At 61.3% G+C, this 13,008-nt stretch overlaps 5 protein-coding genes and 1 non-coding gene across 8 annotated transcripts; 3 read left to right on the plus strand and 3 right to left on the minus strand.

Moving 5' to 3' along the window:
- Positions 1-21: 21 nt before the first annotated feature.
- Positions 22-2,721, minus strand: LETM1 (Mitochondrial proton/calcium exchanger protein). Its single transcript, XM_062776085.1, has 5 exons — positions 1,929-2,721; positions 1,744-1,887; positions 1,556-1,687; positions 951-1,520; positions 22-903 (listed from the first exon to the last, which is right to left on the minus strand). Exons 1-5 carry the CDS (start codon positions 2,535-2,537, stop codon positions 73-75), a joined length of 2,286 nt encoding a protein of 761 aa, XP_062632069.1. The 5' UTR covers positions 2,538-2,721; the 3' UTR covers positions 22-72.
- Positions 2,722-3,059: 338 nt separating this feature from the next.
- On the plus strand, positions 3,060-4,059 carry DAP1 (Damage response protein 1). Its single transcript, XM_062776086.1, has 4 exons — positions 3,060-3,644; positions 3,742-3,810; positions 3,862-3,922; positions 3,961-4,059. The coding sequence occupies exons 1-4, from the start codon at positions 3,332-3,334 to the stop codon at positions 4,025-4,027; spliced, it is 510 nt and encodes a 169-aa protein (XP_062632070.1). The 5' UTR covers positions 3,060-3,331; the 3' UTR covers positions 4,028-4,059.
- A 352-nt stretch (positions 4,060-4,411) lies between these two features.
- On the minus strand, positions 4,412-4,493 carry LOC62_07G009535. The gene has a single exon. It is a non-coding gene; the product is annotated as a tRNA-Ser (tRNA).
- A 106-nt stretch (positions 4,494-4,599) lies between these two features.
- TMA46_1 (Translation machinery-associated protein 46) lies at positions 4,600-6,261 on the minus strand. 2 transcript variants are annotated; one of them, XM_062776087.1, is made up of 8 exons: positions 6,055-6,261; positions 5,880-5,978; positions 5,711-5,831; positions 5,574-5,654; positions 5,351-5,529; positions 5,260-5,312; positions 5,085-5,214; positions 4,600-5,046 (listed from the first exon to the last, which is right to left on the minus strand). In XM_062776087.1, the coding sequence occupies exons 1-8, from the start codon at positions 6,085-6,087 to the stop codon at positions 4,672-4,674; spliced, it is 1,071 nt and encodes a 356-aa protein (XP_062632072.1). In that variant the 5' UTR covers positions 6,088-6,261; the 3' UTR covers positions 4,600-4,671. The 2 variants fall into 2 exon arrangements, with proteins under 2 accessions (XP_062632072.1, XP_062632071.1); XM_062776088.1 differs by lacking the exon at positions 5,574-5,654.
- Positions 6,262-6,610: 349 nt separating this feature from the next.
- On the plus strand, positions 6,611-7,901 carry meu13 (homologous-pairing protein 2; the record flags this gene model as incomplete). Its single annotated transcript, XM_062776089.1, has 9 exons — positions 6,611-6,665; positions 6,716-6,723; positions 6,777-6,800; positions 6,838-6,859; positions 6,915-6,986; positions 7,029-7,087; positions 7,124-7,235; positions 7,270-7,528; positions 7,592-7,901. The coding sequence occupies 9 exons, from the start codon at positions 6,611-6,613 to the stop codon at positions 7,899-7,901; spliced, it is 921 nt and encodes a 306-aa protein (XP_062632073.1).
- Positions 7,902-8,224: 323 nt separating this feature from the next.
- Positions 8,225-11,125, plus strand: FRM2_1 (Fatty acid repression mutant protein 2; the record flags this gene model as incomplete). 2 transcript variants are annotated; one of them, XM_062776090.1, is made up of 4 exons in its annotated part: positions 8,225-8,511; positions 8,562-9,286; positions 10,328-10,446; positions 10,529-11,125. In XM_062776090.1, exons 2-4 carry the CDS (start codon positions 9,283-9,285, stop codon positions 11,123-11,125), a joined length of 720 nt encoding a protein of 239 aa, XP_062632075.1. In that variant the 5' UTR covers positions 8,225-8,511; positions 8,562-9,282. The 2 variants fall into 2 exon arrangements, with proteins under 2 accessions (XP_062632075.1, XP_062632074.1); XM_062776091.1 differs by lacking the exons at positions 10,328-10,446; positions 10,529-11,125 and having other exon boundaries at positions 8,562-9,283.
- Positions 11,126-13,008: the final 1,883 nt, after the last annotated feature.

Below are 13,008 nucleotides of genomic sequence, written 5' to 3' on the forward strand. Positions count from 1 at the left end.
CCCGCCCGCCCACACCCCACGCATGCGAATGAAATGCCATTGAATATATTGCTACTGGTGAGTGGTTTCTATCTATTCCGAGATAATGTCCTCGCGCTTGGGCTTGAGCTCCTTGACCTCCTTGACGTCGGTCGAGTGACGAATGTCCTTGCCCTTGTTGACCAGGTCGGACGCGGCATCGTCAATGACAATGCCCAATCCGTCGTCCTGGGTCAGCTCGAGAACGTGGTCGAGGTCGACAAAGCCGTCCTGGTCCACGTCGAGCTTCTTGCCCAGACCCTCGATAACATCCTCGGGCGGTGCGTGCTTGATGACACGGAGAGCCGACTTGAGGTCGGCGAGCGAGATCTGGCCCTTGTGGTTGGTGTTGATCAGATTGAGCGAGGCGCCAACGCGCTCGTCGTACTTCTCAAGCTCGGCATCGACCTTCTTGATCATAGAACGAACACGCTTGGACAGAGCGACACTCTTCGAGTCGTGCTCCTCGGGGCGCTCCTTGGACTCGGCCTCGGACAACAAGTTGTCCTCGAAGAGGGCCTGGAGTTCGTCGCGCTCCTTGATGATCGAAGACTTGGCAGTGAGAATCGAAAGCGCCTCGGCGAGCTCGCCAAGCTGCTCCTTGGTCATCTTGGCGTCGTCCTCCTCGGCAGCGACGGGCTCGGCGGCGGCGGCAGCAGGCTCAGCAGCGGCCTCAGCAGCGGGAGCCTCGGCGGTAACAGAAGCCTCGGGAGTAGCAGATGCAGTGGCTGTGACAGTGGCGGCCTCGGCGGGGGTGGCAGCAGGCTCGGCAGCAGCAGCAGCGGCGGCAGCAGCAGCCTTGGCCTCCTCCTCCTTGGCAGCGGCCTCCTCGGCCTCCTTAGCCTCCTTGGCCTCCTTCTCCTTCTTCCTGGCCTCAAGCTCTTCCTGCGGTGCGTTAGCGGGTGAACATCTGACAAGATCTCAACACCCACCTGCTCCTGCTCGGCCTCGTCCTCGATGAGCTCCTGCTGCTGCTGGAGAACCTCGAGACGCTCCTTGTACGTAGCCTTGTCGCCCGAAACGTGAAGCTCAGCCTCGCTAACGAGCGACTCGGGCAAGCTCGACAGAGTCGTAACAAGACTGCTCATGACGTCGTCGCCCTTGTTGTCAAAGTTGAAGGCGCGGGACAGAATAAGGAGGACACCGGAAATCTTGTTCGTGTAGTGGAGGTTGATCCACTGCTCGAGCTCCTCACGGAGACGAGCAGGCGACATGCCCTGGAAACGAATACCGCGCGACTGGCAGGCGTGCTGGAGCTCCTTGGTGGTGAGCGAGTCGACACCCTCGGCGTGAATCATCATGTCGTCGACACGAATCTTCTCGAGACGGCTGCGGATCTGGTGCTTGAGGAAGTTGTCGGTACCGAAGGCGTTGATGTTCATGTACTTGCACATGGAGACGAGCTGAGGACGGGACAGGTTGTCGAGGGTAATGTCCGAGTTGAAGAGCTTGGCGACCTTGATGACATCCTCGTCCGAGGGAGTCTCACCAGTGGAACGGACCTGAGGGTTAGATATTGCCACCTACTTTAACCCACCTTGCGGAAGAACTCCTTGAACTCATCGCTGTGAACCACACCGTCGGCCTGCAGACCAGTGTCGCGGACCGTCTCCTGCAGGAACTTTGCCATTTCAAGACGCACACGAAGGAGCTTGCGCTCTTTTTCATCCTACAGGGGGCGTCAGCCGACGCCACAAACAACAAACAAAGGTTCCCGTGACTCACCTTGGCGAGCTGGCCCTCGAACGTGCTCGGGAGCATGTTGGGGAAGAGCTTGAGCGCAACGGGCAGGAGGAACTCCATGAAGGGGATAATAACGAAGACGGAGAACGGGACGAGGCGGAGAATGTCGGTGGTGGTACGGCGAAGCTACCCCGTCAGCTCTAGCCATCACCACCAAAAAAACCCACCTGACGGCGTTCACGGCGCGTGAGCGAGCCACCCTGCAGCACCTTGTACTGGAGCTTTGACGAGATCTTGATTTCCTGGCCGAGGAGCTTGGTGCCAGCCCAGTAGTGGGCGAGCTCCTTCTTCACCACGGCCCAGGCGCGCGAGTGCCAAGGGCCGGTGGGCTTCTTGTCCTTCTTGGCGACCTCCTTCTCCTTCTCAGCAGCGGCGGCGGCGACCTCGGTGGGCTTCTCAGACGCCGCGGGGACAGGCGGCGCGGGAGCGCCAGGCGGGGGAACGGGGACGGCGGCAGCGGCGTCCTTCTCGGAAGGTGCCGGCGCAGGAGACGGCAAGGGCGGGGTTGTCGTTGTCGTCGTGGTGCGCGTCTCGGTGGAATACAACCGCACGGGCAGGAAGGAAGGAACGTGTCGGAGGCCGACAGCGACCGCAGCCGGAGCTCCGATAGCGCGGAGCGCTACCTGCGTCGGCGTCGCGGGGCTGACGAGGCTGCGCGACCTCGACGTGGATGCTAGTGTGCGTGCATTGCTGCGGCGTGCGATGCGGGCTCCGCGAGCGGCGGCGGCGGCGGCAGCAGTGGTGGTCGACGTGGCCCTCGTTGTCGAAGTGAACATTTCGGCTTTGAGCCTAGAGTCGTGGTGGTGGGGGGCGGGGCTGGCGCTTTGGCCGTGTTGATGGCCTTTGGGCCGTTTTTGTTTTGAGCGTTTGGCCGGGGCTCGAGGAGAGACGGGTTGTTGAGCGCCGAGTGGATGAGAAGAAAGAGTGACAAGAAGTGTGCGATGCGTGCGTCGATAATGTAACACGCACACACACACCTACAATCCGCGTGCCGCGCCGCACCGCGCTCTTTCCTCAAAAGTCGGCAGGCAGGCAGGCGGCGCGAAGAACGTCACCGCGTCTCCCGGCACTTGAGTGGGGAATGGGATTAGGCGCGCGCTAAGTGGAATTAGGCATGCGACTTTGACGCGCCTTTCCGAAAAAGAGGGTCTCATGGCCGAGGTTACGCGCGTTTTCAGTGTGCGATCGGACATGGCTACCACTGGGCAAGTGGGTTGTGCCGACGGCCCGACGTCAGCGCCGAGCAACCAGAGACGGGCTGTGCGATACATCGTCACTGCAGCAGCACTGATTCGACACAACTAGGTGGCGATAACGCAAGGCAACGCAGCGTAGAGCAAGGCGACAGCAAGCCGCAGGCAGTACGCAGCAACAGTTAGCAGCAGCAGCAACATCAGAACAGGGCCAACCACGCTCGCACATACCGGTCGAACGACGACACGACATCGGATCACGACACTAGCCCGTCCGTCCCCTCACCGAGCATCTGGCCAAGCCAGACAACTACGACGCACTCGTCATCATCATCACACCTGCTCTCAACCTCCCACCCCCAACAAGCACGCAAAACATGTCCCTCGCCAACCCCGTCAACCTGCTGCTCCTCCCGCCGCTCCTCTGGCTCCTGTACCGCGCCGTCTGGCCGTCATACCCCTCGACGCCCAAGTCGCAGCCGACAAAGTACGACGGCGAATCGTACAACTGGGCGCCGGGGAGCCACCCGGAAGTGATCACGTCCAAGGCGTACAACACGACCGAGCTGGCGCAGTTTGACGGGCGCAAGTCGCCGCGTATCCTGCTGGCCATTGCGAAGATTGACGGCGGGGTCGTGCTCGAGAGGACAGTGTTCGACGTGAGCGCCGGCAGCAACTTTTACGGGCCTGGTGAGTGGCGGGCGCATCGCGTGCATGAGGAGCGGCACGCATCGGAAGCTAGAATGCGGAGGGGCACCTAGAGCTAGCAGCTGACACTCACCCCCAGACGGCATGTACGGCAACTTTGCCGGCCGCGACGCCTCACGCGGCATGGCCAAGCAGAGCTTCGACGAGGGTAAGCCCGTCTTGGCTCGCGTTCGGTTGCCAGCACTCACACCCCCCGCAGACATGCTCACGGACATTGACAAGCCGCTCGACACGCTGGCCGACCTGAGCAAGTCTGAGATGTGAGTTGGCATCTTCCTCGGCGCGCTGACAACTCCAGCGACAACATGCACGGGTGGCACGGGCACTTTAGTAACAAGTATATGGTGGTCGGGGTGCTCGAGTAGGTGTAAGGTGGTATGCAAGCGTCAGAAGTGTGGGTATGGTGTTGTGGGGTGGGGCATGGCGATGAGGGAGGGAAGAGGGTCGGTTGGCGATGACACTGCCACTTACCACACTCACCTCATGCGCCGCGCTGGCTCTGGTCATTCTCGCTCGCTGTACATGCTCATGGCTCCGCAGAGCATATGGCGGTGAAGCAATACGAGCAATACATGTGCCAGCAGCACGCGCCACTCACCATGGTACACGCACCAACAACCACCCTCACCCACCCCTGGTTATCCAGGGACACACCACGCCGTCACCTCAGGTAACCCCTCTGCACCAACCACCGCTGCCCAAAACAGCTCGCGCGACACGCAAAAGAACTCGCTGCTGCCAGCTCCTACTCGACAATGACATGATTCGAACATGCGCTCCCGAAGGAAGTTGATTTCGAGTCAACCGCGTTAACCACTCCGCCACATTGCCTTGAGTGTTTGCGGAGGGGTTGGGTGGGAGGTGAGGTGTCTGGCCGGTGGAACGAGACAACTTGACGACCGCTTCATCGCTCCGCTCGCACTCGCGCGCGCTGCCGCCGCCATGCAAGGATACATCATGCTAGTGCGCGGCTGGGGCCGCCCACATCTACAAGGAAGGTCGCCGCCTCCTAAACCGCAACAGCGGCCACGCCCTCCGCGACCACCTCGACCTCGTCCTCTTCGCCGTCGTCCTCTCCCCGCGCGCCCTTGGACGGGCCGTCCTCCTCGTCGTCCTGGCGCGTCTCGTCCTCGCGGTACCGCGCCAGCATGCGCGAGATATCCCACTCCTCCTCGTCGGCGTCCTCCTCGTCGCCGTACAGCTCGCCGCCAAACTCGAACATGTCCTTGCCCGACATGCCCGTGACCTTGCCGGCGGCACGCGACGCAGCCTTGGCCTTCTCGAGCGCCTCGGCCTCGGCAGCCTTCTTCTCTAACCTGTTCTTCTTCCACGCGGCGAACGTCTCGGGGGTGACGGGCGTGAGAGGAGGCTTGAGCTTGTGACGCTGGCGGGTTAGACATGCGCCCAAGGTCTTCAACCCACCTCGACCTCGACAAACTCCTCCAATGAGATGACCTCCTTCTTGTCGTCCTTCTTGTCCTTCTTGAGGACGAATCCTGGGGGCAGAGCATGGCGGTACATGCACGAGTCGCCGCCGTTGGGGCAGATCCAGCTGGTGATGTTAGCTGTGGGCACCACTCGGGCGCTAGCTACTCACAACCATCCGTACTTCCGATCTTCGATAGCCTGGATGAAGTACTTGCACACAATCTGACGGGTTAGCTACATCTCGCGCCTAAGTCACCCACATCTGTGGTCGTCCTCTGCTTCTTGCCGTTCTGCGTGACGACATCCTTGAGCTTGTCGTCGTCCCAGGTGTCCATCGTGTCGGCCTTCTTGTCGTCCTTGGCACGGGCATCCTCGTAGACATTGAGCTTCTCAATCTTGCGCTCAACATTGCGGTCGTGCGAGAACTTGCACTTGTTGCCTGGTGGTGTCAGCTGCGTCGAACTCGCCCAAGAAGCTACACACCCTTCTCGCAGTTGCCGCTCTTGAAGAAGACACACAAGACCTGGGGCGTTAGTTCGGGCTGGCGACTGGCAAGCATACCGTCTTGGGGTCTGCACGTGGTCAGCTTGCATCCAGGCGGGGCAATCAGCTGCACTCACCAGTGCCGAAGGGCACCTTCTGAATCTGGGCCGGCTTGAAGAGCTGCGCCTCCATCTTCTTGCGGTTCTCCTCGGCCTCCTTGGCCCTCTTACGCTCCTCAGCCTGCTTCTGCTTGGCGAGCTGGGTCGTGTATCAGCATCATGCTCACACAAACACAAGCAAACTCACAGTCTCCTTGTTCTTGCCCGCCTGGGCCTCCTGCTGCGCGACCTGGGCGACAAACTTCTGGACCTTGGACGACTTGTTCTTGTTCTTCATGCCGAAGGTCTGGGGCGCGTCAGCAACACGTCGTCGTCGAGGGCTAGAGGGACTCCACGGCAGTCTCCAGCCCATGCCCACGCACCTTGTCATCCTTGACCTTTCCCTTGGGCGGCATGGTGGGCGGATTTCGATGTGGGGTGGTGGAGCTGGCTGGTGTAGGGGTACGCTCGGCGCGTCGCTCTCGTAGACTCTATCTAAGTCTCTTCCTGTCGTCCTAGTTGTTGCTCTCGCCAGACTGTGTGCTGCCTGGTGCTGTGAGAGCTTTTGATGCGATGGGTATGAGTATCGAGTGATCAACCTTTTGGTCGAGCGACACTTGTCCGTGGTCGAGATGGCACTTCAGAACACTTTGCACCCGTGTTAGGTAGACTTTTGGTTCCGTGTCAGGCTCACTCGCACGCGAGTGGAGGTGGTACACTTTGCTTGGCAGAGTGGCAACAAGGCGACGACGCGACGCGCGACGACGGCGACGAGGGAAGGCGAGGAAGACGAGGAAGACGAGGAAGACGATGAAGACAGGCGAGAAAGTGCATAAGAATCAGTTGACAGTGTATCCCCCAATTGACGATTCAACCTTCACTTCCTCACTCTCATCACCACCCACTCTCATCACCACCCGCTCACTCACTCGGCTCACAATGCCACCAAAGAAGGACAAGGAGGTCAAGGAGAAGCCCATCAAGGGCGATCAAGGTGAGCTCCCTCTCCCATCCTGCTGCTGAGCTCGCTCACCATCATCTCAGCCGAAGAGGTACAGCACCCACAACCCGTCAACATCTCCCCAAGCCCAACTAACCCCTCCAGATGGTGCTCCAGTACCTCCGCTCGGTGCGTGTCCTCTGACGTTCACAGTGCTAACAGCCAGGTCAACCGCCCTTATGCCAGCAGTAAGGCCCTTCCTCGCCACCTGCCTCCACCACCTTCCCTACCTCACACCCGCAGCCGACGTCTCGACCAACCTCAAGAACAAGGTCACCAAGCCGGAGGCTCAGAAGGCGCTCATTGCGCTTGCTGGTGGGTACCCGTGCCGTGAGGAAGCACCCGCTCACGCCGCAGAGAAGGGCCAGCTCACGATGAAGCTCTACGGCAAGCAGAGCATCTTCGTGTACAACCAGGTGGGTGGCTCAGGGCCGCCATAGCTCACCCCCCAGTCACAGCTTCCCGTGCTCGACCCCGAGGAGTTCTCCCAGCTCGACGCCGAGACCAAGGAGGTGCAGGGCACGCTCGACGAGCGGAGGAAGGAGCTCAAGACGGTGTCTGCGGGTGGGTGGAGTCTGCCGGTTATGACTGACACCAGAACTCGCGAGCATGGAGGCGCTCCCCAAGACCAAGGAGCTCGGCAGAGAGATCAACCGTGTCGACGCCGAGGTGGGTACACGACGGGAAATTCGCAAGTTGACCCACCAGAACACCATGACGCTCGCTGCCCTCGCCCCGTTCCGCGGTGACGGCGAGGCCAAGGCCGACCCCATGTCGGCTGCTGACCGCGATGTAATCGACAAGGGCTGGATCCGCTGGCGCAAGGAGTGGACCGACAGGAAGAAGCTGTACAAGAGGTGAGTAGACGCGTCTCCAGGCACCTTGGCGCCGTGCATGAGCCCCTCGCACTGACACCACAGCATCATGGGGATTCTCGGCGATGCTGGGATGGTGGCGAACCAAGCGGAGTTTGAAGACGAGCAGGGCGTCGAGGTCGACGACGATGAGGCACAGGAGGTTGACCGCGGCGAGTTTGGCGCGGGTGCGGTGATCCGAAAGGTCGCCGCTCCGAGGGCACCCTCGGCCAAGGGTGCCGCTCCGGCACCCAAGGCAAAGCCAGCACCTGCTCCAGCGAAGAAAGTTCTTGGAAAGCGGACTCGTAGCGAGAGTGCGAGCCAGGACAAGAGTGGCGAGAGTGCCGAGCGCGACAGCGACGACGACGACGAGTAGCGTTCCGTGCACGCGTCGCGCTTTGATTTTGGCTGGGTCAGCAGATCAGCTGCCCAGGCATTGCGCTATGTAATCTTTCCTCCCGAAATCCGCCGGCGACGCCAGGTTGCCGCCCTTTGCACCCTTGTTGCCGCCCCGAGGTCTTGGATTTCAGCGATCCCAGCGAATCGTAATCAGGCCCTGGGCGCCCTGCGGTGGTGACCCCTGCGTGGCATTGCTGACATGCGGGCTCCACTTGTCGGAGATCTGTGCAACGAGCCCACCGACGTCACCTTTTCTGGCAACGCTGACTGACCACCACACTAACACCTAAAAAAACAAGGCTAGTGCGGTTCTGGACGGTCAACGCGGCAAGACTATAAAGGAGACCACGGCACGACGGAAAAATTCCACATCAACCAACTCCCTCAACGACATCGAGCCTCACCGCCTCGCATAGAACCTAGACACAATGGCTTCCTCCTCTGTCCGCTCTCTCTTCTCGCGCGCCGCGCCCAAGGCCACCAAGGAGGCCGCCAAGAAGGTCTCTTCCCCTCCCGCGACCCAGACCCGCAGCCTCGCGACCACTGCCGACGTGCCCACTGGCGCTGGCTTCTGGGACGCTGTCAAGGTAAGCATGCACGGTCCTCCTCTGATGATGCCCTGCTCACACACGCGCAGGCCCGCCGCACCTACTACAACCTCCAGAACAAGTCGAGCGTCTCGGATGCCCGCCTCGAGGAGATTGTCGCCGAGGCGCTCAAGTACGGCCCTTCGGCGTTCAACATCCAGAGCACCCGCGCTGTCCTCGTCCTCGGCGACAAGCACAAGCAGGTCTGGGACGTCATCTACGACTCGCACAAGCCCAACATGGGCGACGAGGCGGCGCAGAAGGCGCAGAAGGAGAAGTTTGACGCCGTCTACCGCGGCGGCTACGCCACCATCTGCTTCTTCGAGGACACGGTCACGACCGACAAGTTCCTCGAGACGATGCCCTTCCTCAAGGGGAAGTTCCCCCTCTGGACCGCCAACACGGCCGGCATCGCCCAGTACATTGTCTGGGCGGGCCTCGCCGCCGAGGGCATGGGCGCCAACCTGCAGCACTACAGCCAGTTCCACGACGACAACCAGGCCGCCATCAACAAGTTCCTCGGCGTCCCCGAGTCGTGGGTCGGCACCGCGCAGATGGTCGTCGGCGTCCCCTCTGACCGCGGCGCACCCGGCGCTCCCGAGTTCCCCAAGACGTGGAACCCTACCAGCGACAAGCTCAAGGTTGTGCAGTAAGCGACTGAGTGACCGAGCGCTCGCTCCTTCGCTCCCTCCCTCGCACGCACGCCTTGTCCGTCCGACAGAACAGAATATGTTTATAGAGCTAGACCCATAATGCATCCTGTAGAATAGCATGTGTGATCATAAAGCATACCGCGCGTACCGCAGAATCGGCAAGCCGCGACCATCAGGGCCAATCTGGCTTCTATCAGCATTCACGCGCGCGAGTGGACGCGTGGACGAGGCAGGGCGACGTGGTCGCAAAGCCCGCAGCCCGGCGAGCAAGTCTTATCACGGCTCTACGGGCAGGTACATCCGCGTGCGTGTGGGTGTACGCGCAGCCTAGCGCAATATTGCTCGCAGACGTTTTGGTGTCTGGGTGTCTGTCGACCATGTGCAGCGACGGCCACAGAGGGATGAGCCTGTGCTCATCATGTGTGGTGACGCGGGATTCGCCCCCGCAACCCCGCGTCTCAGACAAACCTCGGCGATCCAGAAACAGCACAGAGCGCCCCGGACGCCGTGCCCCGCACCAGCGCCCCGCACGCGTAAAGCCTGGGGACGATGTGTCAGGCGCACCGGGGCGCTGACGAGAGGGGAGGGAAGGGCGGGCGACGCGTCGTCGCCGCGCAGTTACGGTGGGCGCGACGGAAGCGAGCAAGGCGCAGTAGTGTGCGTGCTTATTGCTATACGCTTGCACGCTTGCTTGATCAGTCGTGTGCGCGCTGCGCTGCGGGGTCGCCTGTGGCTGGCTGAAGCTTAGTTGCTTGCTCACCATGTCTAACACCGCTGGCAGCAAGGATGTAACCGCCGACCTCCGAGCACCGGTGGGCTGCCAGTGTTTGCTGACAAGTTCCGTTGGAAAGACGAGGGAAAGATTACTCAATCGTGGCAAGATGGTCAGGGAAATGCCACGTGGCGCACTAATCAATGGTGTCATTGGGCGTATTTTGGAGGCGGAAATGTGTGGTGGGGGGGGGGGGGATGATTTGGCCGAGTGTCGCTCAGCAATGGCTGGCACGCCGTGGTCAGCAATGACGCCTTCGACGCGGTAACGCGGGGTAGTAGGCAGCCAGTGACGCGACATGACGCCGGCGGAAGGTGGTTGGGTGGGTACAGCGTCAGGTGGTATAAAAAGTCGTGACTGCCTGCCTCCTCATCCCCATCCACAACAACAGCAACCATTCGCCTCCTCCTCTTCACTGCTCTCCTCGCTCTCGCACTCGCGTACCACCTCTACTCCTCTTCCAAGATGACCAACGCCCTCTTCAACTCGCCCATCGAGCAGGCCATCACCGTGAGTTGCTATTGCGGCGGTCCTTTGGCACCGCCCAACCCCCCACCTTCGCCCAACGTTGTTCACCAGCTAACCCCCCCAGGCCCGCCGCACCTACTACGGCCTCACCAACAAGCCCCTCCCCATCTCGGACGCCGACGTCCAGAAGATTGTCGAGGAGGCGATCAAGCACACCCCCTCGTCGTTCAACACGCAGACCTCGCGCGCTGTCCTCGTCCTCGGCGACAAGAACAAGCAGCTCTGGGACGCCATCTGGGCCGCCCAGAAGGAGCTCCTCCCCGAGGCCGCCCAGGCAGGCTTCAAGGAGAAGTTTGACAACGCCTACTCGTCGGGCCACGGCACCGTCGTCTTCTTCGAGGACGCCGAGGGCATCAAGAAGTTCATCGACGGCTCGGCCGCGTTCGCCGCCAACATCCCCACCTGGTCGGCCAACACCAACGGTATCGCCCAGTACATTGTCTGGTCGACCCTCGCGACCCACGGCATCGGCGCCAACCTCCAGCACTACGGCCAGAACGTCGCCCCCGTCCAGGCCGCCATCCAGAAGTTCCTCGGCGTCCCCGAGTCGTGGACCCTCGTCGCCGAGCTCCCCTTCGGCGTCGCCGCCGGCGAGCCCGGCTACCCCGGCGTCCCCAAGGCCTTCAACCCCATCGAGGACCGCGTCAAGGTCGTCGCCTAAGTGTGTCGCGCCACGGCACCAAGTCAAGCAACGGCATCGTCGTCACCTGGTCACGACCGCCCTGCGCTTATACGATTATGAGAGGCCCGTTTGTAGAGTTGCCTCGATGCAGCAATAGACATTATTTGGGGTGCGCTGGGGTGCAGGCTGGCGAGTTGTCGCGGGGAGAGGGGGACTGGCTGGTGACAGCGAGCGAGACTGACAGCCGCTTCCGCGCTGGCAAAGGCAGGGCGCAATGTGGCAAAAGGACGGATCGGCGGGGCGTCGGCCGACACCAAACAGGGCTGGCTCGAAGGGGCAGACAGGCGTCGCAGCAGCAGTCATGGGCATGCGCTGGCTCGCCCTGTTGTGGTTACAACCACTCATGCGTGCCACTCATACGTCCCGGTCCCAGAGGAGGCGCACTGCTGCCCACCGCCAAGTGCCGGCACCGGCTTGCCGCGCTTGACTTATTTTGGTGAGACATCGTAGCCGCGCTTGGCTCTTTGGTGACACACCTGTGGCGTTGCGGACCAATATCGGCTAGTAACTGCACTCCATCACCCCACCCAGCCGTCGATTCGTCAAGAACCCGAGTAACCCGAACAACGACACAGGCGCAGCTTTGGATTAAACCAGTCGTATTGCATTCGTCCTTTGTCGTCCCTGCTTGAGCCTTCCACTACAAGTACAAACGAAGCTACCAACGTCCCGCGCAACCACCACCGCCCTCACAACCCCACCTCCTCCGCCTAAGGGAAGTGCTCTGGCGCGACACCAAAGTAGCTTCCATTAGCCACGTGCATGAGCGAGCCTCCAGGCTTGTCCTGGTACGAGAGCCAGTTGATGGTGTTGGAGCTGGCCGAGTTGCCCCACCACTTGATCGACTTGCCCTTGCCCGCGCCAAAGCTGAAGACGAGCGTCGAGATGAGGCCCGAGATGGTGATGCCGACGGACAGACCGGCAAAGATGAGGTACGCGTACTTTGACCACCAGGCCGTGTACTTGCGCTTGAGGTAGTACTGGAAGAACCAGGCGAGGTAGATGCCCGTGGTGGCCATGGACAGGTTGTTCTGGTTGGACCACTGCATCATGCCCGAGAGCGCGATGGCGGGGTTGATGTAGCCGATGCCGCGGCCGACGGGGATGAAGAGCCACTTGTTGAGCGTGGCGTACGTCTTGGCCGAGCACTTCTTGAGGGCGCGATCGCGGATCTTGGGCGAGACAATCTCGCCGAGAGCCCAGATGAGACCGATGGCGGCGCCAATGAGGAAGCACCATGGAAGAATGGGGTAGAGCTTGAACATGCGGCGCGTGCCGAAGAGGCCGTAGAAGATGGTGTTGGACCACGTCTGGCGGGGCCAAGCGCACACCATCTTCTGCGGGTCGTCGAGGTCGCAGAACGAGCCAGTGTTGTAGCCCGTGACGAGCCAGTCGGTGATGATGATGTAGAAGAAGGTGCTGATAACAACCGACGCAATGTGACCGCGGAAGATGGAGCGCGGAGGCATGTGCGCGTACTGGACGTACTTGAGGTCCTGCATGAAGGCGCCGGCCTGGATGTCGAACGCCGAGCCGAGCATGACGATCATGAGCTGGGGGATAAGCTTGCCAGGCCACCAGAGACCGGGGAGCAGGTGCCAGAGCGTGTCGAAGCCGATACCCGTGGCGGCGATCGACTCGGTGATGCACCATGGAATAAGGAGGATGTAGCCGATGCCCATGAAGGCGAGGATCGACCACCAGGGGGTGTCGGTCGGGAAGTACTCGCACGCAATGACCGAGACCATGAAGCCGAGGAGCAGGACAATGAGGAACCACCACTCGGGCACCTCCTTGTACTTGCGGAGCATGCGCGTGTGGGGGTCGTCAAAGCCGTCGTAGGTCGACCTGCCCTTGCCGAG

Source organism: Vanrija pseudolonga, chromosome 7 (genome assembly GCF_020906515.1).
Source record: "Vanrija pseudolonga chromosome 7, complete sequence".
Lineage (NCBI taxonomy): Eukaryota > Fungi > Basidiomycota > Tremellomycetes > Trichosporonales > Trichosporonaceae > Vanrija > Vanrija pseudolonga.